At 41.0% G+C, this 13,797-nt stretch overlaps 1 protein-coding gene across 1 annotated transcript; it reads left to right on the top strand.

The window, feature by feature from the left end:
* Positions 1 to 7,380: 7,380 nt before the first annotated feature.
* Positions 7,381 to 13,797, top strand: C2H11orf58 (chromosome 2 C11orf58 homolog). Its single transcript, XM_063117222.1, has 5 exons — positions 7,381 to 7,636; positions 9,249 to 9,332; positions 11,134 to 11,194; positions 11,811 to 11,920; positions 13,343 to 13,797. Exons 1-5 carry the CDS (start codon positions 7,571 to 7,573, stop codon positions 13,553 to 13,555), a joined length of 534 nt encoding a protein of 177 aa, XP_062973292.1. The 5' UTR covers positions 7,381 to 7,570; the 3' UTR covers positions 13,556 to 13,797.

Here is a 13,797-nt window from a genome sequence, read left to right as displayed (position 1 = left end):
ATTTCACTTCCTGGTTGATCACAGATACTTAGAAAATACTATGGGCACAGGCTATCTCAGGTCTGCCAGCTTTTGGTTACAAATCAAAATGGGGCAATACCCTGGTCTTATTGACAATGGGATGTACCCAGGGCTGGGCAGTGGGGCCAGTTGGCATGGGCCTATGATTTTGAGAGGGCATACTCCGAGTCCCCCTTGGCAAAGTTGCTTGATTTTTCTGTTCTTGATGATGAATTTGCCCAAAGAAAAGCACGTAAAGCATTTCTGAAGAATTTTGAAGAAGTGATGTCTTATATACATCTTGAATAAAAGTGCTTGCCATTACCTTTTTTTATAAATCGTTCTAGTTCATATGTCAATCAATCAATCTTTATTTACAGTCAACAGACTACCATCAACAGACTAGCATATAAGCACACAGACGTTAATAAAAATACAGGATGGTAAAAAAGAAGGGCTACAAAATCTGTAAAAAATACTAATCAGTAGGTTTAAAATAATGATCAGTATTTAGAACTGCTTAAAAAATACTTAACGAACAGTTTGAAATGGGGCCTACATTTCCTATCTGGCCCGGCCCTATTACCAGCTTTGCCTGGCCCTGGATGTACCAGGTTGTCCATAGACATTAACAAGAAAGGCTGATAGCCTTAACCTCCATGTCTAATCTCCCCATTAGCCATCACTTCATCTTGTAGCAATGACTCCTTCAAATTAATTTTCTGTTCTGTAAAAAAGAAATTCTAGATGTATGATATAAACAGGTTTGGAGGGGAGAGTATCATTTAACTTTATAAACCTCTAGCACGATCCACCCTACCTGCTAATATTTATAAGGCTTGGGAGTTCCACATCCATGCAGCCTGAGCCAATGAGCCAAAGTCCCACTATGTTCAATGATTCTAATTTCTGTGGCAGTATGTAGCCCTGATTTCAAAGCTTTCTGTCACAAGGCTGACAATGAGTGATATTTTGAATAACTCATGTAATCTGGGCCTCTCCAGTTTAAAACCTGTGTTTTAATTTTGGGGTTGCTCTTATTGTATTTTATGTTGCATTGTTTTATGATTTAATACTCTGTTCTGAATTCTCAATTGTTTTTGTTTATTTATTGCAAACCACCCAAAGGACCTTATATTATGGAGCAGCATAACACATGTAAAAATAAATAAATACATTTTGCCACTTTTTAATGGCATTCCAAATTTCACTCTGCCTACTGGTATGTCAGCCTATTAGCAACTTTGCCAAATTTCTCCCCCAAACCTCTCCAGGAGATCCTAATCACTGATCTCTCATAATCACATCTCCTTTGGCACCAGACAAATTGTTATCCTTCTCAAAAATATGTTGCCATCACAAAACCTCTCTAGTGAAACAGTGTTCTAAGAACGAGTTGCTTTACACTGAAATGCAGTATAATGTGGGACAGGCTATCAAGGAATGCAGAAGACAGTAGGAAGCTCAAACATGCCCTTGATTTATAGTAGGAGCAAGAGCCAGGGATGTGTCAGAGAGACGGAGGGAACTCAGTGTGAAGTGTAGCTAATAGAAAGGGCAAAGTTATTTGTGGCCTGATGGCCTTTGCCTTCCTTATGTAGATTTTCCCCCTTTCACATTCTTAAGTGAGGCTATTCTGTGTCCAATTGCATATAAGATGGTTATGCTTCAGATGTCTTGATTCAGCAAGTTAAAGAACCCTGACGCTGCAAGTAGAATTGTAGTTCCCAAAGCCATGGAAACAATTTTGAGAAGTAATGTGTTTGCAGCTGCTGGACTGGAGATCTCAGGAGTGGGGTAGGGCTGACACAAGACATGCCCAACCTTGATTGCGTTTATACAAAAGGTAGGGCTGAATGTTGGGCCTTGCTCAGCACTTTGGAACAAAAGCAGTTGTGCGGGTAAAGCACCGTGGCCAAGAAGCCTCTCTTATGCCCAAAGGGTGGTCTAGTAACATTTTAATTAAACAAACACAATGCATAAATACAACATTACAATTAGTTTGAAGCATTCCAGGTCCTCTTGAAAATGGATGTAGAGGTCAAGCTGGTGCTTGAAATTGCATTGAATTCTAGCCAGAATAGGCCCACCAACTTTAATTCCAATACTCAGCCTTTAGTACTTGGATCTCCAGTGTGTTGCCCATAAGCCCATTTGGTCCTTGAACCTTCTGATTTTATTTTGTTTTTATTTATTTTAAAAAATCACATGTGTGTGCGCGTATTTTAAACTGGGAAGCTGGTATGCTGCAAAGTGAAGTCTCGCCTTCCAGTGCCATCGTTATCTGGGTTCCAAAGAGTGGTTTTGCATTTTAGAGCTCAGATCCAACCTCTGCCTTGTATTAGGTTCCTTTTCTTTTAGTCTCACCCATTTCTGAGAAATGAGTGTTTGGTGACCATGCCCACCATGACAGCCATTTTATGAATGAGCAGTCATTTTGTGAGAGTACCCACAAAACTCCTTCAAAATTCATTAACCCCAAAGGATTGGGGACTTCTGCTTTAAGGCATCTCTTGCATTCAAGTGTATTTGGCATCTTTCTGCCTCACTTTTAAACCAGGAGTAGATATCAAGAGGATGTCCAAATTTCAAATGGAGAATTATGTTGGGAATAGCCATAAATATTTATGTACATGAGTTTCATTGTGCTTTCAGTCCTTAGGGGAGATATAGCATTGTAGTGTGTTTTGTAACTTTCCTGGACCCCTTAAAATGAGTGCTGGGGTATAACCTGAAGCACAGAACTGTGTCCAAATATTATTCTAATGTCTTAATGTCCAAGGGACATTAAGTCGCCTTTGACATCGTTCACCATGGAAAAGCAGCAGACCAATAAGTTGATGGTGATTTGAGAATGATGGGAGTTGTAGTCCAACATGGAGGATACCAGGGTGGTAAGAGAATGCTGAACAGTTCAATCAAATTAAAGGCCTCACTTTCCTCACCCGGAGAGGTATGGCAGCATGTCGCCTTCCATAATTGTATTAAGCTGACCCCGCACAGCTGTAGTTTTCACTGCTGTGTACAAAAATACATCTGATGGTCTATTCTAATGCATCAGCTGAGTTGTGTTTTAAGTGTCTATGGTAGCCCTCGCCAACATGGTACTCTCCAGATGTGATGGACTAGAATTCCCAGCATGCTCCAGCCAGCACGAGCGTGCTATAAACTGCTCCTTTAGAGAAGCCCTAGGTCTCTGGATCCAACCCATCATAATGAATACATGAAATAAAAAATAGGCCAGTTCACAGAAGCCTACACATCACTTGGCTACTCAGCCCTTTGAGATGACTCCTGTATGCGTATACATCACTTGTTTTCTCTGCACTGGGCACTTCTTGACTGGCACTCTGTGTTAAGTGATTCTGCTGAAAAACAGTGTAGGAGGTGATATGAAAGTTCTCTTCACCCATCCAAGCCATCACTTAATGTTGTAGTCATTAAGTAACGAACAGGCAGTTGTGTACAAGGCCTGGACAACCAGCAGCTGGATGTATGAACTGGCTCCTTTGGCAAGTATTTTTGACACTGGATTATATGAATATTCTTTCTGCTCTGTTTGATCTGTGTTGGTTCATTCACACTTGCATCAAGTGATGAGCAGGCATGGCTGTATGTCAGCCTTCTCCAATTTGGTGCCCTCCAGGTGTTTGGACTTCAAGTCCCATCAGCTCCAACCTGCCTGGCCAATGGCCAGGAAGTTTGGAGTTGTAGTCCAAAACATCTGAAGGGTACCAAGCTAGGGAAGGTTGGTGTGTGTCATCATAAAGAGGAAGAAACCTGAGATTTCCTCCCTGTTTCCTCAAGGCTGTGAGCTTTACTTTTCAAAGATACATCTACTCCTGACCTTTTTATTGCTGCCAATCTCCAATGAAAACTAAAGCAACACTCTTTCTTCTTTACTCTGTTAATAAAAAGCTGTTTCAGTAGCACAGAAATCAAGATATGTGAAAGTAGCCTGCAAGAAAGTACTGCTCAAGAAAAAGAAATCAAGACATATGAAAGTAGTTTTCGGCATTGATGTGTTCAAACCTATTTTGTTAAAGAAGGGCTTTTTTATAATGGCTTCAAAAATATAAAAGCCATTATTGAATGGGAATATTTCTATCCCTTATAGTTCTTGGGCCTTGAAAATGCTTTTAACTGTTAATGGCCAAGGCAGTTTTCCTCAGATAGGGGCTTTTCATAGTGAACTCCCTTTTCGTCATATCTGATATAGCAATGGAATAATAGGCTGGAATGTTCACATTGTCTTTCTCATTTACTCTAGAGTAGGCTCAATTACTGTTAATGTTAATAACTATTTCTATCCTGCTCTTCTATTAATGTACGCAGCATAGATCAGAAACAATAACCATAGTAGTTTATATAAACAGATGATACACTAAGAGAGCAATCCTATATGGCCCCTAGATAGGTCTGGGGCACTAGGCTAGTTCAGATTCCTGTATCCAAGTTCAAAGTCAGCGCTCTGTTCTCCAGCCCTCCTCAAGTATAAAAATATTTATGGCCAGTACTGTTTTTGTTTAAAAGAATATAGGAGAAAATCTTGAAAAATTTGAGCCAGAGCTTTCTAGGGCTTAGCCAAGAACTAGAACACTGAAATCATCATCATCATCATCATCTAATAAATGAAATGAGTGCATTTGTGCATATATGCACAGTGGCCTGTCATTCAACTGCCAATCCCAGTAAAAGAACAGCTTCTAATCAAACAAATCACAGAAAATTTGGAAGACTTGAACCTTATTAGATGCAGGACATTGGAAACAAATAGGAGTATTGGCTCCATTTTAGGGCAGCTTGTTAACAAGTGAGCTTACCTAGACTGAAGCCCTAGACAAGACAATCTCTTTGCAGATGGGAATCAGAAGGGATTGCGCTCAGCCACAATGCTGGTTACTCTCTGAAGCAGCATTGCTGTTTGGATAAATTCCAGTAGAGGGGAGCAATGTGATGGGTTCTCCCTGGATAGAGAGGCCCTGTGCTTAATTCATGGGTCTGAGAATATTCTAGGGCAGGGGTGCGCAACCTTTCAGGCCCCAAGGGCCACATGTGGTCCTGGCGCGGGGCTTGAGGACTGCATGTGTGCACCCACACACCTACCCACCAGAGAAACTTTGTCCTCACAGAGAGGGAGTGGAGAGCCTCCTCTCCCCACTCCCCCCAAGAGGAAAGAGTTTTCTGTATGAGGAGCTTCCAGGAGAGGAAATTTCTCCCTGTGTGGAGATCTCTAAGGATAGCATCACAGGAATCAGCTATCTTTCAATGTTTTACCCTTCAGCCCAGCTTGGGTGTGTGCAGCTCCCTGTGCTGCCTCTAGTTGAGGGCATTTTAATCCAGAATTTACTGCCCTAAAATGCAACACCCAGCCCATTTTGGCTTTAGGCTCTAGCTATGTGATGCTCCAAGGTCTATCTACACACACACACATGCAAACGAATGCTGGGAAATTGTGAGTTAGATCACAGCATAGCTGCCCTACAACACACACACACACTATATTTTCTTAAGCTCCACACTACATAAAGCCTGTTGTGGTACTCTGGTTTGAAAATAAACCTAATATACAACCATTCATATGCTATTGTGGTTTGAGTTAAAATACTCTTTTACTGCAATTTAAGGAATTGCTTTGATTGCTTTGTTATAACTACAACATTTTGTGAGAAGAGTGAGTTAAACTGATGGTAAGCTGTTACTGCTTCTAAGCTACAGGAAAGATGGACATGGAGGGCACTTTTTTCAGTGTCTGTGTCCCCTGATTTTTCTTTCTCAAAGCTCTGGCAGTGTACAAGACCCTGGAAAGAGCTTTCCCATTCTTTCAGGGTTCTCAGATGGGACTAGGGGAAGAAGCACAAACCATCTGACTAACCCATATCTTTTCCAAAGCCAGCTTTGAGAAAGACTAAAAGGGAGTCTGCACAGTGCATTCCCCCCTCCCTTGTGGAAAGGAAAAAAACAGATGCGGCTCCCAATATATCCATGATCAAAGAGAACATGTAGCGATCATAGCTATTCTTCAGATGAGTGGCTTTTCTTGTCCAGCTTCTCAAAAGCTGTGCGCAAGGTAAGGAAAAACTGTAATTGCGAGGATCAACAGAGTCAAGGGTGGGCAACTTGAATAAATAAATAAATAAAAACTTGTAGGCCTCCAGATGTGTTCACCTACAATTTGACTATGACCCCTTACCATTGGCTGTGTTGGCTAGGGATGATGGCAACTGTAAGCCAAAACATCTGGAGAGCCTCAAGTTGTGCACCCTTGCAATAAGTGATAACATAATTCAAATACCCGAATAAAGTTGCAACCCTGCATGCACTTTCCTGGAAGAAAGTCCCACTGAACTCAATGAGACATAATTTTGAGTAGACAATTTTTCATTGGACTACAATGTACATGTGTAATAATACTGTTACAGGAATTCTATCTGGAATCAGCAATGTCTCCATGTCTCTCCTCATTGCATTATATAGTTATTGACTGACTATATTTTCCTAAGTGGGCTGTTATTTAGTTAGTTTTTTAAATTATCACACAGGATTATTATTTACCAAAGTATTTATCATACATATGCATTTAGAAGAGTAACTTAACCAAATCTAAACATGCCAGTTGGCTTATCAGCCTGTGCAGAGCACCATATCAGTCTGAACTGTTGGTTCTGAAGTGGAGAATTGCCAGTATGTGCTGAATAGCTTTCTTGTTTTGTTAGGATTGTGTACATGGTTCCCGTCCCCACTGTTTTCTTACAACAACCTTGTTAGGTAGGTTAGGCTGAAGATGATGGTAACTTGCCCAAGGTCACTCAGTGAGCTTCATGGCTGAGCAAGAATTTGAACTTGGGTCTCCTCCTTCCTAGTCTTAACATCCTGTCACTCAAAAGTAAGTTCCACACACAATCTAACCCAACCCGATGAAATATGTTTTCCATACACAGAACAACCCAGTCTCCGACTGCCAGGAGAGAATCCCAGTGACTACTAGAGAATGCTACTAGTTGCTTCCATTCATAGTAAGTTTTTTGAGACTGGGGTGTTTCTGGGTCAGTAGGGAGTAGGTTCAGCAAACTGAATAACTCCTTTAGAGTTCTGGCTCGTTCTAACTGAAAACCAGAGCGGATTTACCGCCACCAGCCTCCACTGTCTACTCCAGAGTACAAGAAATGAGCGCCGAGCTCCGCGCTGGGAAAACGCGGTCTAAGTTCGACTCAGTGACCAACCACCGAGGAAATTGTTTTCCTTCTCCGCCCATCTCTCTTACAGCCAATCACAAGTGGGGAAGAGAGGCGAGAGGAGGAAGAAAAAAACAATCTCCCTGTGCCATGCCGCAGGTGTTTGTGGGAGTTGGAGTTTTTCTCTTCCCGAGAGTTTCCATAGATGGTGCTTTTGCCGCAGGTCGTCGAAAGAAGAACTACAACTCCCAAGAGCCATCGTTTTCTCTCTCGCGCGCTTGCGCCGTGTGAAGCCTCGCTGGGGGAGGAGGGGGAAGAAGAAGAAAAAGCCGCCGAAGCTCTGAGCAGGGCCGGGAAGTGGCCCTTCGACGGGCTGTGATCCGGTCGGCGGCAAGATGAGCGCCACCCGGGAGTCCCAACCCGAGCGCGGCCACGGCGTGAAGAGAGCGGCCTCCCCTGATGTGAATAAGGGCTTTGGGGTGGTGGTGGGCAGTTGCATTGCTAAATATCTGAGCAGGGTCAGGAAGGGAGGAGGAGGGCTTGGGGGAGGCGGAGGGAAGGTTCTTTCCCCACGACCATTTCTCTCTGCTCCGCCTGTCTTTTAAGAGGGCTTTGCGCGGGATCCCCCCCGCTCCCCGCCCTCTTAATCCGCATGTATTTACTTTCCTGAGGAGAGTTGTAAGGGGGTCTCTGGTGGCTCCGGGTAGACAGTCCGGATGGCCGCCTCACCCACACCTCTGGCCACGCACCTCTGTGCCTGAAGTGTGGGCCAGGCCTCCAGACACCACATTGCAGCAGGATGAGATTTCCTACTGCATTTATATCCCTCCCTTTTTCCTTCTTACAAGGAATTCAAGACTGCTTACATGGTCCTCCTCCTCTCCCATTTCCCCGTCACAACAACCCTGGGGTGGGTGGGTTAGGGGGAGGCTGAGAGGCAGTGATTGGGCCAAAGTCACCCAGTGAGTTTCATTTCTGAGGGAGGAATAGAACCAGGATCTCCCAGGATCTGTCCAACACTCTAAAACCACTGCACCACACTGGCTCTCAGATCCAAGATTTCTGACGTATCCCCAATGAAACAAGGGACCCTATTATCTGTAACCCCTGGTCTCATGTAAAGCATTGCTTACCTGAGGCCCTGCCACCTTCTTTTTCTTCTACATGTTGTCTGTATTAATTTACTGTACACAAGCCTGCATTGGTTTCTGAAGTAGGGTATGTTAGAAAAATGTCTCTTTAAAAATCACAAGAAGCATAAATAATGTTGTTGAATAGAAATTTAGTCTCACTGTGGTAGAGAAAAGCTGTAACATATTTAACAACCTTACCTGCAGAAGTGGTTATGGCAGGGATGGAAAAGAAGCAGTGTACATATTCATGTATGTGGGTCACATGCATATGCACTAGAGTGATGATGCACTCCCCCCCAATTATTTAATGTCTAATGATCTGAGGAAAGAGGGTTGAAATATTAGACTAATGGCTAATGATTTGTGGGAACTATGTTGTTAGTGTACACATGTGCACTAGCATTGTTTTTAAAAGCATTCACAATTTCTTCCTTGAAGGCAAAGTAAAAGTGACCTGCTGGCAATCCATCATTTACTTTTCCCTATCATAGAAGTAATACTTTTTGCTTCCACCTCTATGCTGCTATTCTTGTTTGTGTGTGGCTTCTCTCTTTCACTCCCCCCTGCCCCCACTTTTCTTATTTCTGAAAAACTGTTTTTACTAAAGGGACAAAAGGAAGGGGAGGAACTTGAGCAAGCAGCAGAAGGGCTGGGGAATGCTTGTGCAGGGGCTAGATTTAACAAAATCTCTATGTATACGTGCCACTTGCAGATCCCTACTATAGAAAATTATCCCAGTTTAGAAGATGTTATCGCAACTAAAGTAAAGCAAAATGTGTAACTCAACACATTGATCTTAGATGGGACATAGAAATGGGTAGAACACTCACATTGTCTGCTGTGTCATAGTGTTCAAAATATGTGATTATTTAATATCCAGTGTGTTCACTGGTTGATATTTCCTTTTAATGTGACAAAGGGACCATCTTCTCTCTTGCAGCTTGGATCTAGCAGCTGGGAGGCAGCAGATTTGGGTAATGAAGAAAGAAAGCAGAAGTTCTTGAGACTGATGGGTGCAGGAAAGGTGAGGCTTTGTCATTCAAGCAATTAAATGGCCTTACAGAACTCTTTTGAAAATGGATTGTTTTGCTGATCATGCTTAGCTTTATGTCACTATTTTTTTTATATAAGAATACAAGAATACAAAGAATACAAGGTGTGGTATTCCATTCTATATAAAATGCTTGTTACAGCCAGCAAAGTACATGTACATTGATGGTGCTATATAAATAATAATAATAAAGTAAAACATTTTTTTTCTGAATGTATGACATACCTAAAAAAAATTATGCAGGCTATACATAACCATTTTTTCCTAACTTGCTGAGAGTTGTAAGACTTTTTCCCTGGTCTAAACATGCATAGGATTGCACCTTAATCCATAGCAAGGGTGAGCAACTCGTGTCCCTCTAAATCGTGGACTGCGATTTCTATCATTCCTCACCATTGGCTATGCTGGCTAAGGCTGATGGGAATTGCAGTTCAACATCATATGAAGGGCCACAGGTTCCCCATCCCTGATCTATAGAAAGGTCTAAGTACTTAACATTTGCCAAGGTCTAGAAATTACTGTGCTGAGATGCATAAGACAGGTAGAACTTTCATTAACAACAACAGTATTGTAACATTTTCAAGACTGACTAATATATTCTGGCATAAGCTTTTGTAGGTCAGAGTACTTGGTGCAGTAGGCTCTGACTCCCAAAGGCTCATGACAGAATATATAGTTTAGTATTTAAAGTGCTGTACTAAAGAAATTAACAGAAATTACGCTCTGGTCTTTGTATAGCTATCTATAACTATAATTTGTATAGTGACCACAGAGTCTTGTAGATGTGTGTCTTTCGAATGGTCTAATATTGTTCTCTGTAGCCACATGTACATGATGGTCTTTCTGGGTCATGGACTGCCATGCCATGTAAATAGTAGGGTTTACCACTCATTGATGTCATTTTAAGCCATGCATATCTATGGCAGGAAAAAAATAGTACACCTCTGGCACGTCCATGTGTCAGTAGTAGTGCTGTTTAACTTTGTGTTTAAGCAAAGAAGTTACATATCTTCTAATGAATAAAAGTAATATGCGAAATTTACTCTATTCAATGAGGATAGACAAACAAACTAATATTGGAAATAGTATGATCATAAACTAATCCTTTGAATGCTGAACAGTAATAAATCCTAATGCACCAACTAGTCATTGTTACAACGTACAGAGTTTCAGTTTGAGACAATGCAATTAACTAGTTTACCATTCTGTGAAGGTAGGCAATTACAGCTTTTCTTAAGTTCTTCTCTGCATGAGCTAGTGTCATACCAGAAACCTCTAATGCGAGCAAGAGTAATTTTCTACAAGGGATCAGCAGATGGTAGAATTGAAACTAATGTTGTTAAGAAGAACCTTACATTCTGTGAATATTTGGCATACTGCCGTATAGCATGAAATGTTACATATTTGCATTTATGATACAAGTTGTCAAGAAGGTGAGCAGCTGCCTTATTTTTGTTCTTTGTTCATGATTTTTTCAAGAATGACTTTAGCCTCTGGTTCAACGTAGGAAAGTTGGTGCAAGAATATTAATAGTAAGCAAATCTGTAGCTGAGTTCTGTGATACAGCAACATGGTGTTGAGCAGTTGTGCTTTTAACTCTTCCTGAGAGTTGTCTGATATTTTTAATCATAATAATAACTTTATGGTACTTATATAAGTGGGCTATGGTCCATGAAAGCTTATGCCACAACAAATGTTAGTTTTTAAGGTGCCAGTGGACTCTCATGTTTAGCACAGCTGCTATGCTGGAATAATAACTTCTATTTTCTTCCAGAAAGAACACACCGGCCGTCTTGTTATTGGAGACCACAGATCAACTTCTCATTTTAGAACAGGTCAGAGTAATCTAAGTACTTACTGGAAGGAAATTTATCTACCTTCTTTATGAAGTATAACTGATTTCTAGGGAGTCCCACCTTTGTCTCTGAATAGTGGCTTGCTTATGGCCATGCAGTAAGCAGGGATTTCATCTGATGTTTTTCACGCTCAAAGCCATCTCTCTGGCCAGTAAACCACATGAGCTCTATGGCATGCTGATTGAGCACAGAACTGCCACGCATGTACTGTAATGTCCCAAGACATATGTAGCCTCCGGCTTATTGTATCTTGACATGCCACGTCTAGATTATGTTTTTATATCATTGGATATTTGACGCTTCTGTATAATGTTGTAGTCTTGCCGTCAAATAAGCTTCATTGTGGATACATTCTTATATGGCTCACTTTAGATCTCATTAATTCTTGGGAGCAAAGTTTTCCCTAGGACAACTTTTATAAATCCTTTCAAGCCATCCCATCCCATGGTTTTAATACATATTCATAATTAAGTACTAGCAAGAGATAATGATTCACTTGAAGTGTTCTAACTCCAAAAGGCCTTATGCTCCTGCTTTTGTGTTGTAATTAGATGTTTGTTAATTTGGATGGTAATCAACGTATATGAACATATAGGGGAAGAAGACAAGAAAATGAATGATGAGCTAGAGACTCAGTTTCAGCAAAGCATGGATAGCACCATGTCGGGACGGAACCGGCGGCACTGTGGACTTGGCTTCAGTGAGGTAAGATTGTCTAAATTGAGATAGTGACACAAGAAGTTGTATTTCTCCGGGGTTCAAGCAGTCTATACAGATGTCAAAACAGCCGGACAGTTTCCTACAATGGGTAGTATTTTAAGTATGCCAAGCTGTTGCATAGCACATGCACAAGCCTGTCCATTCCTCCTACCACTGCCTAGCTAACCCATTCCACTGCTTTTCTGCAGGTGGTTTTTGTTTCTGCAAGCATAGTAGGCTGTTTAGCTACAGCCTGGAAGTTCCCTCAACTAAAATAGTTAGAGTTCCTAGTAATCCAGTGGGCTAAACTTTCTAAAATATTCACTAAGGCACTTATAATTTAGAATCAAACCCCACAGATTTTTGCCTTTGATTCATAATAATGTATAGGAGAGAGCAGGGATAACCAACTGAAAGCAAGTCGGTCAAATCAGGCTCACAAAACATTTTTATTTGACCCTTGGGGCTGTGACAAATTTGGTAAAAGACTTTGCCCACAACTTTACTTTTGTTTTCAAAGGCAGACATATTTCACACTCTAATGTTGCACCTTTCTTTGGGTTTGGTTTATAATGTTCCAGCCATGCTTGAATGCTGCGCATCTTTCCAGAGCTGTGAAGTTCTTACTATTGGGTGATACCAACTTTTGGAAAACGGGTTGACTAATCAAACTGCTTAGGATGCTTTTTCTTCCGTAGCTGATATTTGCCATACCATTAACTGAGAGTCTTGAAGCTGGTTTATGTTATGTATTTCTCAAGAGTCTCAAGTACTTTTATATATGCCTGGTATTTATGTGCTTGCTTGGTGTTGTAGGTTTGGAAATAAGAGTAACAATACTGTTTATTTTGCTAAGAAAGATGGTATAGTTACCCATTGCAATGTGGTTAACCATTACTTTTAATTTTAACCATACTGGTGAGTAATTTAGTAATTATTCCCAATATTTCCCTTAAACCTATTCTACCTTGTTTTGAAAAGGAAGTGCCATGGAATAGACTTCCATTGTTTGATGTCATCAACATGTTTTGGTTTCTGGGAGGAATACTAATATAATCTGGGGACTAGGGCATGCCAACAACCTCACTGGGTAAGATATTACTCTGTAACATACTTTGAGATATTTGCTACATGATTTTTAAAATATTTTTGAGGCAAAACCTATTAAGATGATTTTACATGGGATTTGTACTCTTAAGGCAGAATCCTGTGCATTTTTAGATAGAAAAAAGGCCTGCAATCCCCAGATAGCCATGCTTGTAGGACTTTTTTGTTTAAAAATGCACAGGATTGTGCCCTTACTGTATCAGTGTATTTTATTGACATTGGAGCAAAAGAACAATTTGTCAGAAGGACTTATGGTGGAAAATTGTGTGTGTCTTCGCGCCCCCCCCCCCCCCCGCCCTCTAATCTGAATCTTTATTTTAGTTGGATGAAGATGAAGAAGAACAAGAGGATACAAAAGACTCCCTGGAGCCAGATAGCTCAGAGGACTCCGAAAGTGACTCTGACTCTGAGCAAGAAGAGGCTGCAGAAGAGCTACAATCTACTGAAAAGCACAGCAATGCCGAAGATCCTCAAGCCAAGAAAGATGCGAAAAGCAACTATAAAATGATGTTTGTTAAATCCAGTGGTACATAACTACAAATCAGCCTTTAAGTGAAGTAAGCCTTGTGGTTACAGTGCAAAGTATTGGACTGCTTATAGCACAGACCTTTCTATTATGGTTTTAATAAGGCCCTTTAGAGAAAGAATAGTGTTTGCATTCCCAATGCCATGAAGCTATTTTTATCAGCATGACTGTATCCATTTTGTTTTGTAAAGTATGAAAATAAAATTGGGCAGGGGGTGAACTTAGTTCTCAACCCACTTCTGCATTATTA

Source organism: Elgaria multicarinata, chromosome 2 (genome assembly GCF_023053635.1).
Source record: "Elgaria multicarinata webbii isolate HBS135686 ecotype San Diego chromosome 2, rElgMul1.1.pri, whole genome shotgun sequence".
In the NCBI taxonomy this organism is placed as follows: Eukaryota; Metazoa; Chordata; class Lepidosauria; order Squamata; family Anguidae; genus Elgaria; species Elgaria multicarinata.
This window is presented reverse-complemented; position numbering and strand designations above follow the sequence as displayed.

What these genes read in the sequence shown, in the direction of transcription:
- C2H11orf58 (XM_063117222.1), top strand. Translation starts at nt 7,571, where the DNA reads ATGAGCGCCACCCGGGAGTCCCAACCCGAGCGCGGCCACGGCGTGAAG. An exon ending in AACTTCTCATTTTAGAACAG is followed by an intron (nt 11,195 to 11,810) that starts GTCAGAGTAATC and finishes ATGAACATATAG; the next exon opens with GGGAAGAAGACAAGAAAATG. An exon ending in GTGGACTTGGCTTCAGTGAG is followed by an intron (nt 11,921 to 13,342) that starts GTAAGATTGTCT and finishes TCTTTATTTTAG; the next exon opens with TTGGATGAAGATGAAGAAGA.